Here is a 22,190-nt window from a genome sequence, read left to right on the forward strand (position 1 = left end):
ATCCACTGTCTTTCATTGTAAACACCATTGTTGAGTTTCAGCAAATATGCTATGTTGCTATTCTTATTTGGCTGAAGGATGATGAGTGAGTCCTTCTCCACACAGAGACTAAGGCAACAGTCATATTTCCATTGAAAAGGTTATATTTCTTGCTCCAAGAAATTAAGCTGTGATATTGTAAATGAGCAAGTAACAGAAAAGGCAAGATAAAAAAGCAAAAACAACAAATAAATGCAAATATACTTGTTTCTTAGAATATTAATTTATTTCTTATTCCTGAAATCACTTAGGTCACTTAACAGTTTTAAAGATATACAATATAAATGTAGTGTACTTATGTGTTCATTCATTATATACTAAAGCACAAAAAAACAACATTGTGATAAGTATTATGGAAAACAATATGCTGTGAAACTAAAAATACCCCTAAATACAGACCTGTGAAGTCATACACTAATGCATGAATTCATCTTTGTGTTTGCATATCCAAATGATGTGGCAGAAAGCAGGTTCAAATTAACAAATAATTCTAGTGTATTAAACTAGATAGTGTTTTTTAGAAGATAAATATTATGTTTGTGTAAATTCAGGTATTATGCATAGATCTTTTTATCAAGAATACACTTTAAATGTAAAATCTGAACAACTGAAAACTTTACTAGATTGATATAGAAGAAATACCTAGGCTTTAAAAAAATTAAATGGTAGCAAGTAAAGACTCAATAGATCTTGATAAATAACCAGGATCCTGGCACATAAACTCATAGGTGTAAACGTATGTCTAGTATAACACTGCCTTGCCTAAGAAGTAGCATGCCTCTTCTTTCAACAAGATTAACACAGATTAAATTTGGATCATGTCTGTTTTTATTATTCTCTATTTACACAAGGGTGGTCATATGTACTCTGTGGAACTCTGCCTGCAGAACCTGAAGGCATGCAAGTGCAAAGGCAAACTCATGAGGGTGACAAGATGCATAGTCCAAAACAGGCCCCGTTCCCTCAGAGAGCCACAGTCCTGAAGATGCCGCGCGGGGAGACTGGTCCGGCGCTGCAGCCAGTACACTCAGACACTTCACTCACATTTCCACAGCAGGACCAGTGGGGCTTCCCAGGATGCCCTTTGTGTCCGTGGCCACAGCCCTGGTACCCACCTGCAGAGAGACAACTGTTAAGCTAACCTGATGACTGGCCAGTGGGAAATGTCCTGTATTAAAGTGTGCTTTTGCAAATTTGCAGTGGTATTTTGTAGCGTTGTCACTTAAATATTCAAGGCTGATTATGCCAGTCAAAGTCAATACAGCATGATGTTGAATAAGGAAAATGGAGGGGTATATCATTCTGAAAAAAAAAAAAAAACACTAGGTGGCACCAGCATCATTACCATGGTTGTGTTGGTGAGCAGTTCTCACATTTTTCAACATGCTTCATTTGAACTTCGCTCAGTAAAAAATACATATAAATATACATTGTCAAAATGATGATCCTGTTGTACTGATCTAAGTACAAAAGCTTAAGATTATCAGGAGAATATTTAAAATGACAGGAGTTGGCAGATCCCCTCCTCTTTTAGAGTCTCACTAGAGAGAGACATATTGCCAGTTTCTTGCTTAGTTAGCTGCAGAGAACTCAGGCAGTGTCATTTAATGTTAGATTAACTCAGGTAAAGTGGTGTTTTTTGGGGGGTGGTTCACAAACCCTGACCTGGCATTGTCCCCCCGCAGCCACAGCGCGCTTCCTTCAGTCCCACGCTTGAGCAGAACGTGCAACAGTGAAATGTACCGCGGTGCCGACGGACCTTGCTCTTCACAGCCACCATGAAGGGAGAGCCCTGGAGAGAAGAAGAGAAACAACGCTTAGCCATTTCTTTCTAAATACCCCCTGCACCACATTGGTGCCAAAGCCTAACTGAGTTAGACTTAAGTCGCCTGTGTATAAGTACAATTGGAATTCCAGTGATTTCTTCCCAATTTGAGTCTCCTTCCTTGCGCAAGACTCTGGTATTGTCCACTCCCCCACCCCACACTCCACACCCTTCCTCACCTCTGCTGCAGTGAAGCATCACTGGTCAAAACCTTTGGACTTGTAACTCAACCCCCCATGCATATTAAATTATTTCATTTTTAAATGGTTTCAAAGATGCTTCATCAGAGGTCAGACAGCTTGTCTATCAAAATATTATTTGTTGTTTAAGCTTTAAGTGTCTGCAGAGCATGAATCATTACTGATTGATTTCTATGCATGTGTGATAGAATTTCCTGTCACAGCTGTATGACTTTTCTATTTCACTCCCACAAATTCACATGGAAGCTGGAAGATGATTAAGGATGTTTATAATTTAAATTTCTAAAACTCTAGACATTTACCCGTTTCCAGTTCTTTGCAGAAATGCAGTAAATGCTGAGGAGTGCAGACACACTGAGTAACTACTTAAGTCCTATACACACATTACCTTGACATGCTGTCCTTTAACACACACCCATACAGTATGTGCCCCCGGCTCCACAGGTGTGTAAGACACGCTATATGAACCATCGTTATTATCCACCACTGTAGGCTTTGTGGAACTAGTGGGAAAGAGAACAAATGGGTTAGGTACATACCAAATCTTTGTTTAAAAACCCAACACATAATCACATAATGGTAACTAACATTCATTCTTTGACAGCTGGGTTTGTGTTTGCTGACTAGAATGAATAACTGACTTTAAGTTTTAGTAAAAATGTTGTGCTTACTAGCCTGCTTAAGTAAATAAAAATTGACTTAATGCTATAATTATCACCACTGCCTTGAGTATGAAGCTGGGGACTTTAGTAAAAACACTACAGAGATAGCTGGGTTCACACTACACCACTTCAATTCAGGTTTTATCATTTATACATCTTACATACAGCTTTAGTCATGCTGTTGAAACCCACAGGGAGAGAACACATTTTCCTCTGGCTTAATCAAAAGCGAGCTCCATGAAGAGGAAAGCCTTTATGGTGAGTTCTGTGAGATCTGTAGCCAGTCTACTGAAACTCTGTACACTACCCACTGTGTTGAAGGCACCCACCAGTCTTTCTTGGTTTTGTGGACAATGCTGACCCGGACAGTCTCCCCTCCTTTGTTCATCTGCTCCCCAGCAGAATCTTTACAGATCACGGTGAACTCACTGGGGTTGTCCTGGCGGCCCACCTGAAGTGCTACCCATGACAAAAAACAAAGATTGCTGAGGATAATCATCAACATCTAACATCTTACTGTGCACGTTCTAGCATGTGAAAGGAAGGAATATGGGATTTGTCCAAGACCCAAAATAAGACACATTCATATGTTTGTTTCAGTCACGATTTTACATCCACATCAGTCACATCTTTAATGGAGGTTCAGCATCTATAGATGAGTATCTGAGTACACCAAGAAACAATTACAGTTGTCTATAAATGTAGATATATGTATTTTTTATAGTCCTTTACTTTCTAGACTTTGTGTTTACCACTATAGAGTAATAGAGTATGTTCTATTTGGAATGCCTGTTAGATAAGATCAAAGGAATGAACTTGTAAAGATGCCATGGAAACCAGGAATGTAACGTGCTTATTATCACAATACCTTTCAAAACACCCCACTGCTGTTGGAATGCTTGAGGAAAACCATTCCATAACTCCAAGGTTTTATACATACAGCAGAAGGCATATACTTGAGTATTTCCTGATTGTCATTACAGCTATAATAAGGGGTACTGTTTATAGATTACACCCTGCTGTTTTTTTCTGTTTAACCATAGTTCCAAATGGCAGCAAATAACAGACTCAGGACTGTATTCTTTAGGTTAAAGTCATAAAAGTGGATTTAAAACAATGAAAATAAAAATAAAGCTCTCACCTTCGCCTTGAATGACACACTTATTTGGATCGACAGCCCTTGCATAGATCATGCCAAACACTTGGTACCCCTCAGTCTGCCCGGCCTTCTCCTGGGGGAGGAAGCTGATACCATCGTCGGTGACGGGGTGGACGTTGTACCCCACCTCCCCCAGCCTCTTCAGACGTCTTACCGTCACACCCTTGGCTGTCAGGATCTCCACGTCCGAGCCGTCGGTGAGCAGCCGCTCTGTGAAGTCCACCCCGGTCTTGACGTCGGACAGGACCTGCTCCAGCTGGACCATCTGCAGGTGAAGCTGGTTCTTCTTCTGGACACGGATCTCCTCCAGCTGCCGGAGGAGGCCGTGGCAGTGCGTCTGCACAGCTCGCATGTACCCCTGCATGAAAGTCTGGATCTCCTCGGCCACGGCCTGTGCGCGGGCCTGCACGGTGTGCTGGGCGCACTCGATGTTGTTCAGGGCGGCCTCCAGCTTGCCCACATGGGGCTGGACATTCTTTGCCAACTCTCTGATATAGTCCCCGTGCTTGTGGATGACATTGGTGGTGTAATCACACAGATGGTCCCGATGGCCTGTTACTGCGCATTCGCGGCACACAGGCTGGTCGCACGTCTCGCAGAACAGCCTCAGCTCCTCACTGGGGTGCAGCCGGCACAACACAGGCTTCACCACACGCCCGCAGGTCTTCAGGTCCTGGAGACACACCATGGAGTGAGAAGACGTCTTCTTCTGTCTCCTGTTGCACGTATTTACAAATTATACATAAATATTACTATACACGAATTCTACTGCTTCAGATACAAAAGGTATTATGTGTGTATATATATATATACAGTGAGGGAAAAAAGTATTTGATCCCCTGCTGATTTTGTACGTTTGCCCACTGACAAATAAATTATCAGTCTATAATTTTAATGGTAGGTGTATTTTATTTAACAGTGAGAGACAGAATAACAACAAAATAATCCAGAAAAACGCATTTCAAAAAAGTTATAAATTGATTTGCATGTTAATGAGGGAAATAAGTATTTGACCCCTTCGACTTAGTACTTGGTGGCAAAACCCTTGTTGGCAATCACAGAGGTCAGACGTTTCTTGTACTTGGCCACCAGGTTTGCACACATCTCAGGAGGGATTTTGTCCCACTCCTCTTTGCAGATCCTCTCCAAGTCATTAAGGTTTCGAGGCTGACATTTGGCAACTCGAACCTTCAGCTCCCTCCACAGATTTTCTATGGAATTAAGGTCTGGAGACTGGCTAGGCCACTCCAGGACCTTAATGTGCTTCTTCTTGAGCCACTCCTTTGTTGCCTTGGCTGTGTGTTTTGGGTCATTGTCATGCTGGAATATCCATCCACGACCCATTTTCAATGCCCTGGCTGAGGGAAGGAGGTTCTCACCCAAGATTTGACGATACATGGCCCCGTCCATCGTCCCTTTGATGCAGTGCAATTGTCCTGTCCCCTTAGCAGAAAAACACCCCCAAAGCATAATGTTTCCACCTCCATGTTTGACGGTGGGGATGGTGTTCTTGGGGTCATTCCTCCTCCTCCAAACACGGTGAGTTGAGTTGATGCCAAAGAGCTTGATTTTGGTCTCATCTGACCACAACACTTTCACCCAGTTCTCCTCTGAATCATTCAGATGTTCATTGGCAAACTTCAGACGGGCCTGTACATGTGCTTTCTTGAGCAGGGGGACCTTGCGGGCGCTGCAGGATTTCAGTCCTTCACGGCGTAGTGTGTTACCAATTGTTTTCTTGGTGACTATGGTCCCAGCTGCCTTGAGATCATTAACAAGATCCTCCCGTGTAGTTCTGGGCTGATTCCTCACCGTTCTCATGATCATTGAAACTCCACGAGGTGAGATCTTGCATGGAGCCCCAGACCGAGGGAGACTGACAGTTATTTTGTGTTTCTTCCATTTGTGAATAATCGCACCAACTGTTGTCACCTTCTCACCAAGCTGCTTGGCGATGGTCTTGTAGCCCATTCCAGCCTTGTGTAGGTCTACAATCTTGTCCCTGACATCCTTGGACAGCTCTTTGGTCTTGGCCATGGTGGAGAGTTTGGAATCTGATTGATTGATTGATTGCTTCTGTGGACAGGTGTCTTTTATACAGGTACCGAGCTGAGATTAGGAGCACTCCCTTTAAGAGAGAGGTCCTAATCTCAGCTCGTTACCTGTATAAAAGACACCTGGGAGCCAGAAATCTTGCTGATTGATAGGGGATCAAATAATTATTTCCCTCATTAACATGCAAATCAACTAATAACTTTTTTGAAATGCGTTTTTCTGGATTTTCTTGTTGTTATTCTGTCTCTCACTGTTAAAATACACCTACCATTAAAATTATAGACTGATCATTTCTTTGTCAGTGGGCAAACGTACAAAATCAGCAGGGGATCAAATACTTTTTTCCCCTCACTATATATATATATATATATATATATATATACGTGTATGTCCTATATATATGGCCTACTTCTTCTTCTCCTGATTGGCCAACTTTATCAAACTTCAACTCATCATCTGTTTGAATTATTTAGAGCACCAGTGTATAATGTAATTTATTTGAATACATACATTTGAAGTCAGGCCTAACTGTTACAATCGCATTCTCATGTAAATGTCAGAAGGAAATACACATATCGGCTCTAAATTATTCAAGTGAGCGCACTTCATTTGCACGGGTTATTTTATATCATTTAAAAATGTTGAAATCACACTAGGAAATCCCTCATGATCTTGATAGTTGTATTTGATAGCAGAGAACTTTAAACTGATGCATTGTTGCTCCACTTACTATACTGTATTATACAGTTCTAGATTATAATAATGATTACAATTGTATGTATTTATCAGCAGTAACATAACAAATCGTTCCATCGTTTTTGATCATTATAGTGTATGAGCCATTACTGAGTCAGGGACACGGACTGACCTGTGCGCTTGGCAGCAGAACTGGCACAGGTTGGCACTGCACACAGCGCAGCGTCTCTCGGCCTCCCCCTCGCTGCACAGATCGCACAGCAGCTCGCACTCGTCATTCCGCAGACTTTCCAGCAAAACGTCGCTCACGGCCAGGTGGTCTGTAGTCAAGCCCTCCACCCCGGCGTGTGGCAAGTCCACCTCCGAGTCGCACACCGGGCACAGTACCGTGATCGAGGCCGGTTCCCGGATGCTGGGTGCCCGGGGCGCAGAACCCGGCCCGCCCGGTGCCGACGCGGAGAACGGCTCCAGCTGGCGGATGCACTCGGAGCAGAAAGTGTGCAGGCAGGGCAAGATCTTTGGGTCGCAGTAAAAGCGTTTGCACACGAAGCACACCGTCCTGGAGTCGCCAAGCCGAGGATGACCATTTGCTGTGGAGTTCCTGCTACTGGATAATGGGAAGGGGCTGCCCGAGTCACAGCCACCCAGCCTCCTCTCCTCATCCACTGACATGCTGAAGGGACACAATAAACCCAGCTAACACACAACGTGCCCACAACCTTGTAGCAACCTACTATTGTGAGCCTGGGATCTAAATGCACAAGCGTCGCCCAATCAAAGACATTCAAAACGATCGTGTTATGCCCTCAAAGGATCTAAACAATCGAAAGCAAAGATGACTGAATTCCGTGCATTTCAGACATTTGCTCTAAAGGTGCAGTGGATTGTCTGGTATCCATACTTTGTCATATTTCACCAGCTCACCGGATTAGTCTTTACTTCTACTCCTCCACCAAAACTTTCCTGAAACTTTGTGTCGTTCTGCAGCAGGCCTTCTCTGGCCAATCAGGAGACGCGTTTGTGGGGGGGGGCGGGGTTTGTGCGCAACCTCAGAGATTCCAAAATGGACAAGAAAGCCCCCCGGCTCCGGCTCAGACCCCTGTGTCCCCACCTGCTGGACCGGGAGACCACTGTACGTGTGCACTGGAGACATGCGAGACAGAGCAGAAGTTACCATACCATTTCAGAAAGCGTTGATCAATACATTAGGCCTACCTTGCCTTCCTATTCATTCTTTAATTAAGTTGTTCATTAAAAAAAACCCACCAGGTCAATTTATCCACCACACTTGCAAGGAGGACTTTGTAGAGTTATTTTATAATATTGATCTTCTCTCCATAAGTGCTTTTCCAGAGTCTATAACATCAGTTTTTGTTGTAATGTTGAGTACTTTTCAGATTTTCTGTGTGTTCTTACTATTACATCATACATCTTTTTCTAAGCTAACTGGTCACCCTGGATGAATGCATCTGCGTCAGAGATTTTATACCCACTAGGAGAACATACACCATCACACCACTGCTCCACCATGCCAACCTCTGAACAATGTTACTTTGCCAATGTTTTTTTAGTTATTTTTTAGATATTGAAATCTAAAACCAAAACTTTGTTTCCTCACTGTAATTGTTAAGTGTATTATCCAGGTTATAAATACATAACTTATAGATCACTTAGGCTATTTGTATGGTAAATGTTATGTATTTATTTTTGCAAAATATGTTCAAATACAAAATGTTAAAAATAGGTTGTAGCAATGTTCGTTTTGAAAGGTGATGCAAGGTATGTTGTCAACAGTACAGCAACGTTGAAAAATGTGGTTGTTTCAACTTTCAAATTCAACGTTGGTAAAAATCTTTAATGTTGTTGCAAAACATAAAATGTCCACACAATGTATTTTTTAGATCAATATAGAATCTGATTTTATGTTGGAGGAATTGTGGATTCAATACAATTATCAACACACACAAAAAAAACATAATGCTTAAAAAATAAATTTGTTAATACAACAAAACAATTTATTTCAGCCACATGACTGTGAAAGTACAGGCATTGATTTTACAGGGGCTCATCTGAGTATCACTGTATTCACCCACACATTTTTCCACATACTGTCTGCATAACTGCTGCTTACGCTAAACCACCTGCTTGGGCATATCTTCAAAACCACTCACCCAAACTGATATAAAGCCAGATATCAAAAAACAATGTGAAAGTAGGTCATGAAAAGGCTGAATTCTGACTGGTTGAAAGACTGCATTGTAAAACGTTTCCACATACATTTATTGAATTGGTGCATGTTCACATGACATGCCAGTGTACATATTGTTTACTTTAGGTAATGTTGACACAATTTGCAATTTGTTTGTTTATTAATTTTACATCTGAAATATTATTTAACCAAGGCTACTATAATGTGTATGTATGTGTCTGTTTGTTCTATCCATTTAAGTTCCACTGTGAATTACAGGGAATGAAGTTAACATGTATAAAACTACCAACCAGTGTTATGATACTTTATTATTATTATTATTATTATTATTATTATTATTATTATTATTATTATTATTATTATTATTATTATATGTTAAATAATAAATTTACCTTAAATATAATCTGCAAAAAAATGTTAACTTCACATATCAATTCAAAAGCCTTTTTAAGGCACCTTTTTTACTTTCTTAATAACAGTATTTTTTTCCTATTCAGTACCGACACAAATCCTGGATTGGACGGCTTACATTGTTCTATCACTGGGTCTGAATAAACACACTGTATATTGTCACGTTTAGAAACTAAGCCTCAGTTAACCAAACTGGCAGTGTTCCAGGTGTTATATACTATACATTAGAGACAAATGTTGAGTTTCCTGTCAATGTCTGGACTTTTAAACTTTACATTTCTCAGTTCTCTATATGACAATATAGCTCAGCATTGTCAGACAAGGTGTGCCATTTTTTATTTTTCTCTGTCCTGCAATGATTGATCTCCTTGAAATGATGTTCATCGACACAAAACCATCTTCTTTGTGATTGTTCTGTTGAAGATAATTCATATAGCCATATTCTCATTACATCCTCGTTTCCGCAGGGAATACAATTTTCGCTTAATTTGCTTTCATCATGATGTTACATAATAAACTCCAGTCACACCTGTGGTCTATTAGTTCATGTTATGAAGCTTCTTTGGTCCAGAAGTCCACTCTACTTTATGTTCATTTCAAGATAGTGTCCAAAGAGGAACATATAAGAGGAAAATAAGTTTAAGAGGTAGGAGAAATGTGGCACTGCTAATCACCAGATAATGTTCATCTTTTATAGCATTACCTGGAGGAGAAGAGGACACAAATGTTGGAGTAGTTTTCTATAAACACACCACCACCAAAAAATGGAAAAGCAAGTAAATAACAGATCATTACAAGAAATAACCGAATTTTGAAAATCATGTTGAAAATATTTGACCTGTCTTACACAAATTCATGTATCAGAAGAGGCGAATTAATGACTATTGAGTAAATCAGTATTCCTTTGTGTATCCACTTTTAATCCACTACTGTGATAACTGAAAAGCAGAAATTGCAGAGGATTACATTTGAAATGTATCCGCACCTTACCTGTTACTGTCACATGAGACACAGAGGTCACCAAGTTGTTCTGTATTATGCACTGGTATGTGTCATCAGAATTCACTTTGGTTAATATTAACGCCAGGGTAAATATTCCTGCCGAGTTGTTAGTATAGCTTGTGCTGCCGTTCAATACTGTTCCATCATAGTTCTCCCAGGTCACCGCTGGCTTGGGGTACCACGTCTTAGCCACACCCTTTAGGGTTCTGTTTGCGGTCGGCTCCAGGGTGAACGTTGGTGAAGAATAAGCTACAATAACATAAATTGTATTCAGTTGTAGTCGCAGGTATTGATTATTTTGATTGAATACACATTTTTAATTAACTACATTAATTTTACAATATCCAGAGTTTGCTGAGTATTGATTCAGCCCAGAACAAATGTGGTCAAGTAAAGTGTATAACTCTTAACACAGCCCTTATTCAACACCACATTTTATATATACATTTATGATTTGGATATAGTAACTGATGTATCATATATATGTATTATATTAAAAAAAAATGTTGTATGCAATGAAAAACATAGAATCCCTACCGGCCATCTTGAGGTGTACGCTGATGTCTCCCTTCCCACTGGAGGTTCTCACCGAACACGTGTAAGTGCCCTGGTCCTTCAGCTGTACACTCCGCAGCAGCAGAGACACGTTGCCACTGGAGATGGCATTTGGGAACAGTTGGGCTCTGTCTTTGAAGTCTGGGTTTTGGGTTTGCAGCTGGCTTACCCCATTGTCATATTTATAAACAACACCATTAAGGCCTTCCTTTACCCAATCTATTGCAATTTGAGTGACCTCTTTGCCTTTTGAATTCAGTGGATTAAATTTACAATCCAATATTACATCATTGCCAATATTCCCAACAGGATATTTGTTTGGGGTTTCCACCAATATTGTCTTGGAGCCTAGAAAACAAATGCACCGAAAGTAAATATTTATTTCTTGTTTTTGGAATTTTCAGCAGATACCTAGTTCAGAGAATAAACTTAGAGGTATTTCATTTAAGATCTTAACTGGTCTATGGTTTATGGTAGAGGAACAAAGGGATTTGGGAATTGGAAGTAAAGTATGATGTAAACTCTGTTACGAAGCTAGGTCACATGAAAGGCACATTAATAGAGACATACACATAACATTGATTCCATATAATACATTTAAATAATATTGTAGGAGTGGAATGTAGCAGATTCAAATTTTGTGTAGTATGTAAAACATTTTAGATCAAAAAAGTTTTGAAAAGCCTCTGGGCGTCAATATAATCTAGTTAATATAAAACAACAATACAAACAACAAACGTACCTGAAAATGCTATGGCCAGGATGAAAATAATAAGTCCAGCCACTATGATTATGAGAGCAATCATGCTTTGAAGAGGAAAAAAAAATACAAAATTAAACAAGCCTTCTCTGGGCCTATGTATTGCTATGAATGGGTTTGAAATAAAATTAAGTGAAAATGCAAGAATGTTTGCAAGACATGTTTTCAAGAGAAATATCGAGCTCTGAAGTAAAGTACAATTGGCTTTTAAACAAATCAGAATATTACATCTTGATCCCAATGATTCGTAGGGGGTAGTAGTGTTTTGTTTCTTGACAAAGAATATCTACTGGAAGCAGGAGGGGTGTAACAGTGGATAAACAGTAGGAGAAATCAAGGTAACCACCTGGGTGTACAGTATACTCCCTTTCAATCATTCTCTCATTTTTTTTAAGTTGACAGCCTCCTTATTTGAAACCAGGAATCATTAGTCAGCTTGTGAACACCTCTTGTACAAATGCAGGCCAGATGGAGGATGTAGGCAGCTAATGCGTGTCCTTTTGAACCTTTGAAAGACTACTAGAGGTGTCATGGACCAAGCAGTCTCACCACCACAGGACCAACTTCATCTGACTCAAGCCCATCTAACCCCAGCAGTGTTTTGCCCATAGTGAGCTGCTTCTTGGGAAATCAGTCACAGCTGGCTCTATGCACACCACTGCTGCCTTACAGTGGAGGGTTTAACTTGTAGAGCCACCCAAGAATGTTCACACTGCCTTTCATTAAGATAAGGTTACCATTCTAGTGAAGTGAACAAAGGAAATATCTGTAGAATGAAAAAAGAAAAGTGTAACCATACTCAATACATTCCTTTTGTCCATTGTTCAGAGACACAGTGCATTGTGAATTGCATACAACATTTTACAGGTCTGTTTTGTTCATTTCCATGGAGCCTGGAGCTCAGTGTGTGGCCAGTCTATTTAGAGCACTTGCTTGTAAACTAACATAACTGTAACTATAAGTATTTATCATTTCTCAAGTATACACTGACTGAATTGACTGAGGAAATGTCATAAAGGTGTAAGTACAAAAGCACAACTAGATCTCTTCTTTCTACCATACATTGTGTGCAAACACACCAACAGGTTGGTTTCTGTGAGATACATTTGCTCCTGAAAGACCTGACGGAACACTAAAAGGGTAATTGTACACATATTTTGTTGCAATTATTGTTTTTAATTACATTCATATTAGGAAGCAAACAAGTTGACTTGTTATTTACTGCTGATAACAGTGAAACATGAGAGATATGTATTATACTGCAAGTAATTCAGTTGGTTGAACCAGGCATTCATTTTATGAAAGTAATGAAAATCCAACATGGTGTCAGCCAGCTTGTCATACTAGAAAACACAGACCATATTTATTTTTGAAAATGTCTCTAAAATAGATATAGATCTTGATATTAAATTAAAAAAAGGATTGCTGTATATATATATATATATATATATATATAAATATGTACAATGAATTTACCATAACTCTTAGGTTACACTGTTACAGCCAATATATGTATAGGAGATCTTATCTAAAGCATAAATAGCTCTTTTGAAAATGTGTTGGTCTACTCATACAGTAAGTTAAAATAAGAATCACTTGTGCTGGTTGTTCTCTTAATGTCAACAGAAACCAGAAAACAATGTTTAAGAAAACTGACAAACATTGAAAATAAACATTACCTCCAAAATATGATCTGTCCAAATGAAGCCATGGTTTATTCCAGTCTCTATATGAGGTATTCAACTGAGGTGAGTAGGTCTGGTTTGAAGTCCTTTGTCAACTCCTCACTGCGCTTTTCAAGCAAGGAGCAGTGTAGTACAGCATTCCTTGGCACAATCAACAATGCTCCACCTGTTCAATATGCTAAAAAAGGAGCCAGGTACCTGAGTTTTGCACACTAGGTGGCTCCTTACAATGGTGCTGAAATCACTCTTCAAAAGCAAATATTGTATTTGAAAGGTGTGTGTGAAGTATGTTATCAGTATAACAAAACAGAGTTAGGTCCTCCTGCTGGTTACAGTGAAGACACAATATTAAAAGGGATACTTTGACCTGTAAATTACTTTTATTAGCTGAATAAATTTCAGAATGGTTTTAATCACATATAGTGTTTTAAGATGTAAATTATATTTATTATTATTTGTATTATTATTATTACTGTATCATAATTATGTGTACAGCTTCCTTTTCATGGTTAAAAATCTCTTTGTAACTATTGGATTTGACAATGATTTACAAAATAAGATATTTATATTCACAGATACATTCTCAGGACTGAATTCACTTAAAATACTTTGAAACTTCAGGAAAACTCAACTGACATTTGCCAATTTTAATGTTCTTTGTTCAATGAGCATAGATTTACATTTAAATGTAAAATGTTTACATTACAAAAACAGAATACATATATTCTTTTTACATTGCATATTACACATCAAAGTGTACCTTAGATTTCAATGGTGCCTGAGTTTCATAACATTATGTTATAAGAACTATTACCTGCCTTTCCTTTAATGCAATTCAAATGAAAAATACATTTCACACCACAACCCATTTAGCATCATATTTAGAATGGCTCCTCCCATCACCCTACATACATCTACACTCACCTAAAGGATTATTAGGAACACCTGTTCAATTTCTCATTAATGCAATTATCTAACCAACCAATCACATGGCAGTTGCTTCAATGCATTTAGGGGTGTGGTCCTGGTCAAGACAATCTCCTGAACTCCAAACTGAATGTCTGAATGGGAAAGAAAGGTGATTTAAGCAATTTTGAGCGTGGCATGGTTGTTGGTGTCAGATGGGCCGGTCTGAGTATTTCACAATCTGCTCAGTTACTGGGATTTTCACGCACAACCATTTCTAGGGTTTACAAAGAATGGTGTGAAAAGGGAAAAACATCCAGTATGCGGCAGTCCTGTGAGCGAAAATGCCTTGTTGATGCTAGAGGTCAGAGGAGAATGGGCCGACTGATTCAAGCTGATAGAAGAGCAACTTTGACTGAAATAACCACTCGTTACAACCGAGGTATGCAGCAAAGCATTTGTGAAGCCACAACACGTACAACCTTGAGGCGGATGGGCTACAACAGCAGAAGACCCCACCGGGTACCACTCATCTCTACTACAAATAGGAAAAAGAGGCTACAATTTGCACAAGCTCACCAAAATTGGACAGTTGAAGACTGGAAAAATGTTGCCTGGTCTGATGAGTCTCGATTTCTGTTGAGACATTCAGATGGTAGAGTCAGAATTTGGCGTAAACAGAATGAGAACATGGATCCATCATGCCTTGTTACCACTGTGCAGGCTGGTGGTGGTAGTGTAATGGTGTGGGGGATGTTTTCTTGGCACACTTTAGGCCCCTTAGTGCCAATTGGGCATCGTTTAAATGCCACGGCCTACCTGAGCATTGTTTCTGACCATGTCCATCCCTTTATGACCACCATGTACCCATCCTCTGATGGCTACTTCCAGCAGGATAATGCACCATGTCACAAAGGTCGAATCATTTCAAATTGGTTTCTTGAACATGACAATGAGTTCACTGTACTAAACTGGCCCCCACAGTCACCAGATCTCAACCCAATAGAGCATCTTTGGGATGTGGTGGAACGGGAGCTTCGTGCCCTGGATGTGCATCCCACAAATCTCCATCAACTGCAAGATGCTATCCTATCAATATGGGCCAACATTTCTAAAGAATGCTTTCAGCACCTTGTTGAATCAATGCCACGTAGAATTAAGGCAGTTCTGAAGGCGAAAGGGGGTCAAACACAGTATTAGTATGGTGTTCCTAATAATCCTTTAGGTGAGTGTATTTCAGCAGCTGTCCTGTGCCAGTGCTGTTACAGATAGATTATTATTATTATTATTATTATTATTAGATAGATCAAGCCAAAAGGGCACAAGCCATGGTAGATACTATTGGCATTAATGTACAATATGCGTGATTTATATTTGCCTGATAGCATAGTTAAATTATTAGGTAATCCAGCACTAGATATTGTTGTGATTGTGTTTAATTTCACTCTCTGTTAGTATGTTTTTGAACTGGAAATTCCAGTGTCCTTGCTTGATATGCAAAAACAGAGTGTATTGTATTCTTTACCTGCTACTTCCTGCACTTGCATTGTACTTTCTGATGATAATCATTGATCCAATTTGCACACCACTCAAAAAACTCAATGTTACGAAAAATGTATGTCATTACTAAAACCAGTGCCTGCCGTTTCCTTGTGGTTTGTAGCACTACTGTCTGATGGTGAGTGGTGGGTCTGTATCAAGCCAAAGCAATGTAGCACTGGGCTGTAAAGTTGAAACTACACCATTGAAGGAGCAGTACAAAAAAGTGTTATTTCTTATCACGTGCAAGTATTGTTTTTGCATTTTTTATTATTAATAATGTGAATATTTTCTGATAATCATTTATTTCAGCATTAAATTATATTTTCAAGTAGTATAGATTTGCAATTTGATGTTATGAAATATACAAGTAAACAATTAGACAAAAGTAGGAATTTGTGGTGTATGTTTTTTGTATTGAGTTACAAATTAAGCACATTAATTTACACGAGTCTGTGTGTAAATATACCATTTATCATACATTAGTTGGGGACTTTCTAGTGATAATCTGAAGACCAGAACTCAAGAATTGTAATAGGTAGGAGTGTAAATAATTGTATTAATTTTGTTTTTAGGTTGTTTCTCTGATTCTTTTCATCACACTTGTTGCATTTTTCATCAAATTATAAAGACGTGCAATGGAAGTATGACTCTCACCATTCACAAGAGACAAGAGTGTAAATTGGAAAAAGATTTAGGAGGGATAGCCAAGAAGAAAGATGAAAATGAGGGGAATCAGTAAATTACAACACTTAGGAAAGAAGAACTCAACAGTATTTTTTATTTATTTTGACTGGATGAGTGTCTTGAGCTTAATTCTACATAATTAATTTTATTTGTAAACCTAATATATTAATGCTATCTTAATATGACATTTTTTTTTTATAAAAAGAGGTAATTGGTAACATCACTTTGTGACATCCTACAATGTAACCTCGGCAATTGTAGTTAGCTTTAATTGTAGTTAGACACCTGGTCATGCCTGATTTCTCTGTGATTGCCAAGAATTGCACCAGGTTTAAAATTAATAACATGAACAAACAACAATATTTAGAGAATAAATGTTACAGAAAATGCAAAATTAATTTTGAAGACAGGTATATATATTTAAATAGGTATGTATTTTGACTGCATTAAAATAAAAGGTAGCTCAATAAGATTATCAAAGTTGTTTTCTTTTTATGTAAGCTTTTTAAATTACAGTATTCATAAAGAAACTTGTTTAAAACTATTTGTTAGGAAAAAAATGGGCTGGTTGGCATCTTTACAGTATGCCACATTGTGGAAGAAACATGTGGTGTGGACATGCCATAGTTTTCCTTGTATTCTTCTTTGTTTACTGTTGTGAGCAGCACAAAATTGTTCATTGGTCACTTCCCTAAATGTCGGGGGACAAAATCGTAGACTTGGAAACACTTTCTATTTTAATCGCATCATTAGCAGTGAGAAAGCTCTCTATCTAAGCAATGTGTTCTATTTCTTTGTCGCGGTGAGGTTTGTCGTACCACAGAATCGCGGTGCATCCGGTGTGAATTAATGGCCTCTGATCTACTTGCTGTAATGCTGTAGAACTACAAAACTAGAGGTCTTCCACATGGCATGGAATGACTGTATAATAAGATACCAGCAGGCCCTATCTTCTACTAGGTCTACCTACTACTCTACTTTAATAGAGATGCATAAGAATGAGGCACACATTGTTTTTAACACAATAGTTTCACTAACTAATCAGCAGGTAGAAACTTCAGAGGTCATCCCTTCAGAGGTCATCCCTCCCATTACCAACTGCAAATGACCAAAATCGTGGGCATTAGAAAACAGATAGAACTGGAAGCATACACAAATATTATAGCTGACACTGTAGTCCTACTCAGTCCTTGCCTACCTTGAACTGGTTTAATGCAGTGAATCATCCATCACGAATTAAGTTTCCTTAATTACTAAAATGAAAACCACTACCTGTGCACCCACTAAACTTCTAAACAAATCTCTGCTACTACATTGACTGTACAATGCACTAGTTAGAGCTCATCTGGATACTGTGTACAGTTCTGGGTTCCACACTTCAAGAAAGATATCGCTGCTCTAGAGGCAGTTCAGAGGAGAGCAACCAGACTTATTCCAGGTCTGAAGGGAATGTCCTACTGAGAGACTGAGGAACTGAACCTTTTCACCCTGGGACAGAGGACACTTTGAAGTCCCCACGTAGTCTTCAAAATCAGAGGAGCTTTTCCAGATCAGCAGGGACACACGGACCCGGGGACACAAATGGAAATTGGGCTGCAGGGCATTCAAGACAGAAAACAGGAGACACTTCTTCACACAGAGAGTCGTCACAATCTGGAATAAACTACCCAGTGATGTGGTAGAAGCTGAAAGTTTGGGAACATTTAAAAATAGACTGGATAGGATCCTTGGATCACTTAGATATTAATGGACATCAAACGAGCACAATGGGTCGAATGGACTCCTCTCATTTGTAAACTTTCTTATGTACTTATGTTCTTACTTTTCACCTAATTCACAATATTATGATCACCTCTCTATCCTCAGGATCTGTTCCTGAATCCTTTCAAACAGCTGCAATTAAACCCATTTCTTAAAAAATCTAATGCTGACCATAAATCATTTAAAACATTACCGACCTATTTCAAGTCTTCCCTTCCTGTAGAAAGTAATTGCTAAACAATTTTAAACTTTTCTAACTAATAATATTAATGGAAAAATCAATCAGTCTTCCGTTTCGGCCACAGCACTGAAATGGCACAATTAAAAGTATTAAACAATGTGTTTCAGTCTTCCTATTTAGGGTACGTCACTGTTAATATTTTACTAGACTTAAAGCTTGTCTTTTTTTTTGCACAATTGACGGTCAAATCTTGATACACTTGATAATAAGGTTAGGTACGGAGTAACACAGGGGTCAATTCCCCACCCTATCCTTTTTTTTTATGATCATCCCTTTAGGTGATATTATTGCACAACATAATGTTAACTTTCACAGTTATACCAATGACAATTATATTTGTCAGTAAACCCAAACAATACTGTAGCCATACAAACAGTACTCTGCTATGTATCAGAGATTATTACTTGGACGGCAAGAAATTCCCTTATGTTTAACTCTGTTAATGCAGAAGTCTTCATTTTGGTGGACACAAATTTAAATGTTCATCATCCACTTACAGAACTGAATAACAATTCCTCTTATTACATGCCTGCCATGTATTTGATCTAACTATACCCAAGGTCACCGCCAGATGCCGCCGTTGTTCGTCTTTCATCTTGATCTTGACTTTCCTCATTATTGAATTATCCCTACATCCTGGAACGATTACATCTGCTCTGCATCTCCTTGTTCATTTACTCTTTGTATATATACCCCTATGTGACACTCGTTCTCAGGAAAGTTTTGTTTACCTCTAGTGCTGCATCTCTGAGTCTTTTCTTTGTGATAGATCTTTAGTGTTCCCGACCGTGACTTTTCTTGTTCGACCCTTGCTTCTGGATTTTCCATCTTGGATTGTCTGATCAGTGACCCTGCGCCTGTTTAACCTGACCTCGATTTGGATTTCCCCTACATACCTGTTTGTCGGCTCAAGACCCCCTTCTTGTCTACTGGTTTTGACGTTGCTCCTCCCCTAGTATCCCTTTGCTGCTTGTATGAGAATGGCACTGTGACTGAGATATTGATACACACGTGTGTTAAATCTTCATTGGATTATTGTAATGCCATTCTGTCAGGCAGCATAAATAGAGCTATTTCTGCACTTCAGTTACTTCAAAATGCTGCTGTAACATATCACTCCAGTATTAGCTTCTCTTCACTGGCTCCCAGTGCATGACATGATAGTTCTCTAATTAGCATGTAAAGCTCTCATTCCGGACTTAAACAATCTTCTCATCAAATTCACTCCAGGTCAGCCATTGCGATCCCAGGAAGCAGGTTATCTAGTGGTCCAATAAATACACAATGTAAGGGATGCCTATACACAGCCCCTTAGGATATACATTATTAATTCTGCCAAAATATATGTTGTCAGTATTTTCCATGACTATTTCAGGCCTGCAAATTAAATAAGTAATTTTACAAGTTTTCCAGGATGCATGGGAACCCTGTCTCTGTCTAAGCCTTTAAATCATGTCTGAACATTGTTTTTTAGTTTCTTTTTTTCTATTCACCATAACCTATAGTGCCACTGGTGTGCCATGGACATGCCATGTTCAATGTATTATTATGTATATGTATTATCTCCTGCATTTTATTATCAACAACTGAGCACAATCTTCTCTTTTTGTCTTCCAGCAATACATTTGTGTTAGTTGCTAGCTATGTTTTTAATTATTATTTAATATTTTTTGTCAATCAAACTCAATTCATTGACTTGCATGTTTGAAAATGTAAAAATACATTTATTTTTAAAACGTCTAAGTTTCAATTTGATTTGAAAAAAAAAAGGATGACTATAACAATGCTTGTGAAATATTAGTGCAATATGTTATGTAAGAAACATGAAAATAAAATACTTGACATATCAACCAAATGCAGAAATGAAGGCATCGGACATGTGGAGAAAAGCCGCAGCCATCATGTAAACTATAACAGAAAGGAGATATGATGCCAGTCCTGTGGGTAATAGGGGCATATAACCGTTCAGTTTGCAGAATCCAGTCTTGCTGAGTCTCACTTTTCTGTCCTTGTGCCCATCTGTGAAAAACAACTCGTACACTGTATTACACCATCCTACAACTATTATGATACATTTTTTTTTTTTTTTCTACAGGTATTGTAAAATATTTTTTGGCGAACCACAAACATTTTTTTATCATGTGGTAAGATTTGATCTATCAGATTGGTGGCTCATTCAAAATAACCCAGTTTCATAAGATGATGTAGTGTATGTAGGAATGAAAGATGATATTGTAGTGTTTCAGGTGCGCTAACTAATTACCTTCCCGTAATTTAATTCCAATAACAAAAATAATGTAAGTAACAAGGTGATCTTGCAAATAAGAGGTTGGATTTATTTTCCTTTCTCTGACACACCACGGACTTTGTCAGCCAAGCCTACGCCAAAACAATAAACCCCCTAGAACTACACATTCACTCTTCTCTTTCATCAGATACCAGCCAACTTTCTTTGTTTGTGTTCGCTAACACAAAATATCTTTACAGCTTCTCCTCGAACAGCACCTGATCACCACATAATCACTATTTATAACCCCTCCCACCTGATTCCTTCCCTCCAATCATTGTCTCCTTAGCCTCACCCCTGACCCCCCCCCCCCAAAATGCCCCAAGATCCCTGGGTTCTGGAACAGGGAGCCCCGGGGATCCAGAGGACCTCCAGACCCTGCAGACACACTTTAACAGCTCTCCCCTCCCCCCTCTTTTTAATAGCGTGATCAGGCTCACATCACAACAATGCCAATTATGTACAGTCCCTCCTGGGGCAGCATTACAGCAGTCCATACAATTCCATAATCGGGATAGGGTTGCTTCCAACCGGTCCTGAAGCTTCCACACGTACTCTGGTCCAGCGGTGGTAGCAGGGGCATCAGGGGGTCTTACAAAGGCCAGTTCCACAGGCATTCTTAACTCCCACTTCGAGCATGGAGCAGTCCCAGTCGCGCTGGTTGGTGGACACGACAGGGTCAGCTGAGCTCCCAGGGTTCGGTTGAATTAGTCCTCACTCTGGGGGTGCAGCAGGTTGGTGCGGGTCTTGTGTCTGAAGTGTTTAGTCGTCTCCACCACAGCGAGCAACTCCCTGCATGTGATGCGAAAGTTGCATTCAGGTTTGGCGAGGGTTCTGCTGTAATAAGCAATTACCTTCTCTCCATCTGGTGTTACCTGAGACAACATGCCCCCCATCCCCCCCATTGCTGGCGTCTGTATCAAGAATGTAAGGTTGTTGGGGGTCAGGGGAGTTCAACACCGCACACACAAAGCTCTCTTCAGCGCGTCGAAAGCCTTCTGTTGTTCTGGCAAAAATGGTGGTAGTCAGAGGCCAGACCCAGGAAGGGTCGCAGCTGGTGAGCGGTGGTGGTGGTGGCTTCTTCAGTTGCAGGGTCGACTGCGGAGGGCCTGGTCGTTGGGTGGGACTGAACATGATGTATGACTGCGCCAGAACCCCCTTTCAGTGATTTGGAGGCTTGCAGGTGCACTGCCGGACCCCTTGTGGAACTGCACCATGCAAGCTTGTAGGTCAAGTAGTGCCCCAGTGAACTGGAGGAAGACCAGTCCCAGGATGCAGGGCTCCTGGATTTCAGCCACCCACACCATGTGGAAGAATGAACAGCCGGCTATATTAATCTGCATCAGCTTCTGGCCTCTCATGGTAGCTTCCTCCTCTCATGGTAGCTTCCTCCCCAGTCACTGTGGTCAGTGGCGCCCTTGATGGCTCCAGCTGTGTGTCAGGGCAACAAGTCAGGGTGTAGTAGTGTTACCGTGGACCCCATATCCAGTTGGGCATGGCAGAAGACTCCT

At 39.7% G+C, this 22,190-nt stretch overlaps 2 protein-coding genes across 2 annotated transcripts; both read right to left on the bottom strand.

Annotated features, from left to right (window-relative positions):
- Nucleotides 1-606: 606 nt before the first annotated feature.
- On the bottom strand, nt 607-7,773 carry trim45 (tripartite motif containing 45). The gene is made up of 6 exons (XM_066706521.1): nt 6,809-7,773; nt 3,868-4,601; nt 3,056-3,185; nt 2,453-2,567; nt 1,705-1,831; nt 607-1,154 (listed from the first exon to the last, which is right to left on the bottom strand). The coding sequence occupies exons 1-6, from the start codon at nt 7,306-7,308 to the stop codon at nt 1,003-1,005; spliced, it is 1,758 nt and encodes a 585-aa protein (XP_066562618.1). The 5' UTR covers nt 7,309-7,773; the 3' UTR covers nt 607-1,002.
- An 856-nt stretch (nt 7,774-8,629) lies between these two features.
- On the bottom strand, nt 8,630-13,411 carry vtcn1 (V-set domain containing T cell activation inhibitor 1). The gene is made up of 5 exons (XM_066706522.1): nt 13,253-13,411; nt 11,556-11,620; nt 10,796-11,161; nt 10,247-10,507; nt 8,630-9,959 (listed from the first exon to the last, which is right to left on the bottom strand). The coding sequence occupies exons 1-5, from the start codon at nt 13,282-13,284 to the stop codon at nt 9,853-9,855; spliced, it is 831 nt and encodes a 276-aa protein (XP_066562619.1). The 5' UTR covers nt 13,285-13,411; the 3' UTR covers nt 8,630-9,852.
- Nucleotides 13,412-22,190: the final 8,779 nt, after the last annotated feature.

This window comes from Amia ocellicauda, chromosome 6 (genome assembly GCF_036373705.1).
Source record: "Amia ocellicauda isolate fAmiCal2 chromosome 6, fAmiCal2.hap1, whole genome shotgun sequence".
In the NCBI taxonomy this organism is placed as follows: domain Eukaryota; kingdom Metazoa; phylum Chordata; class Actinopteri; order Amiiformes; family Amiidae; genus Amia; species Amia ocellicauda.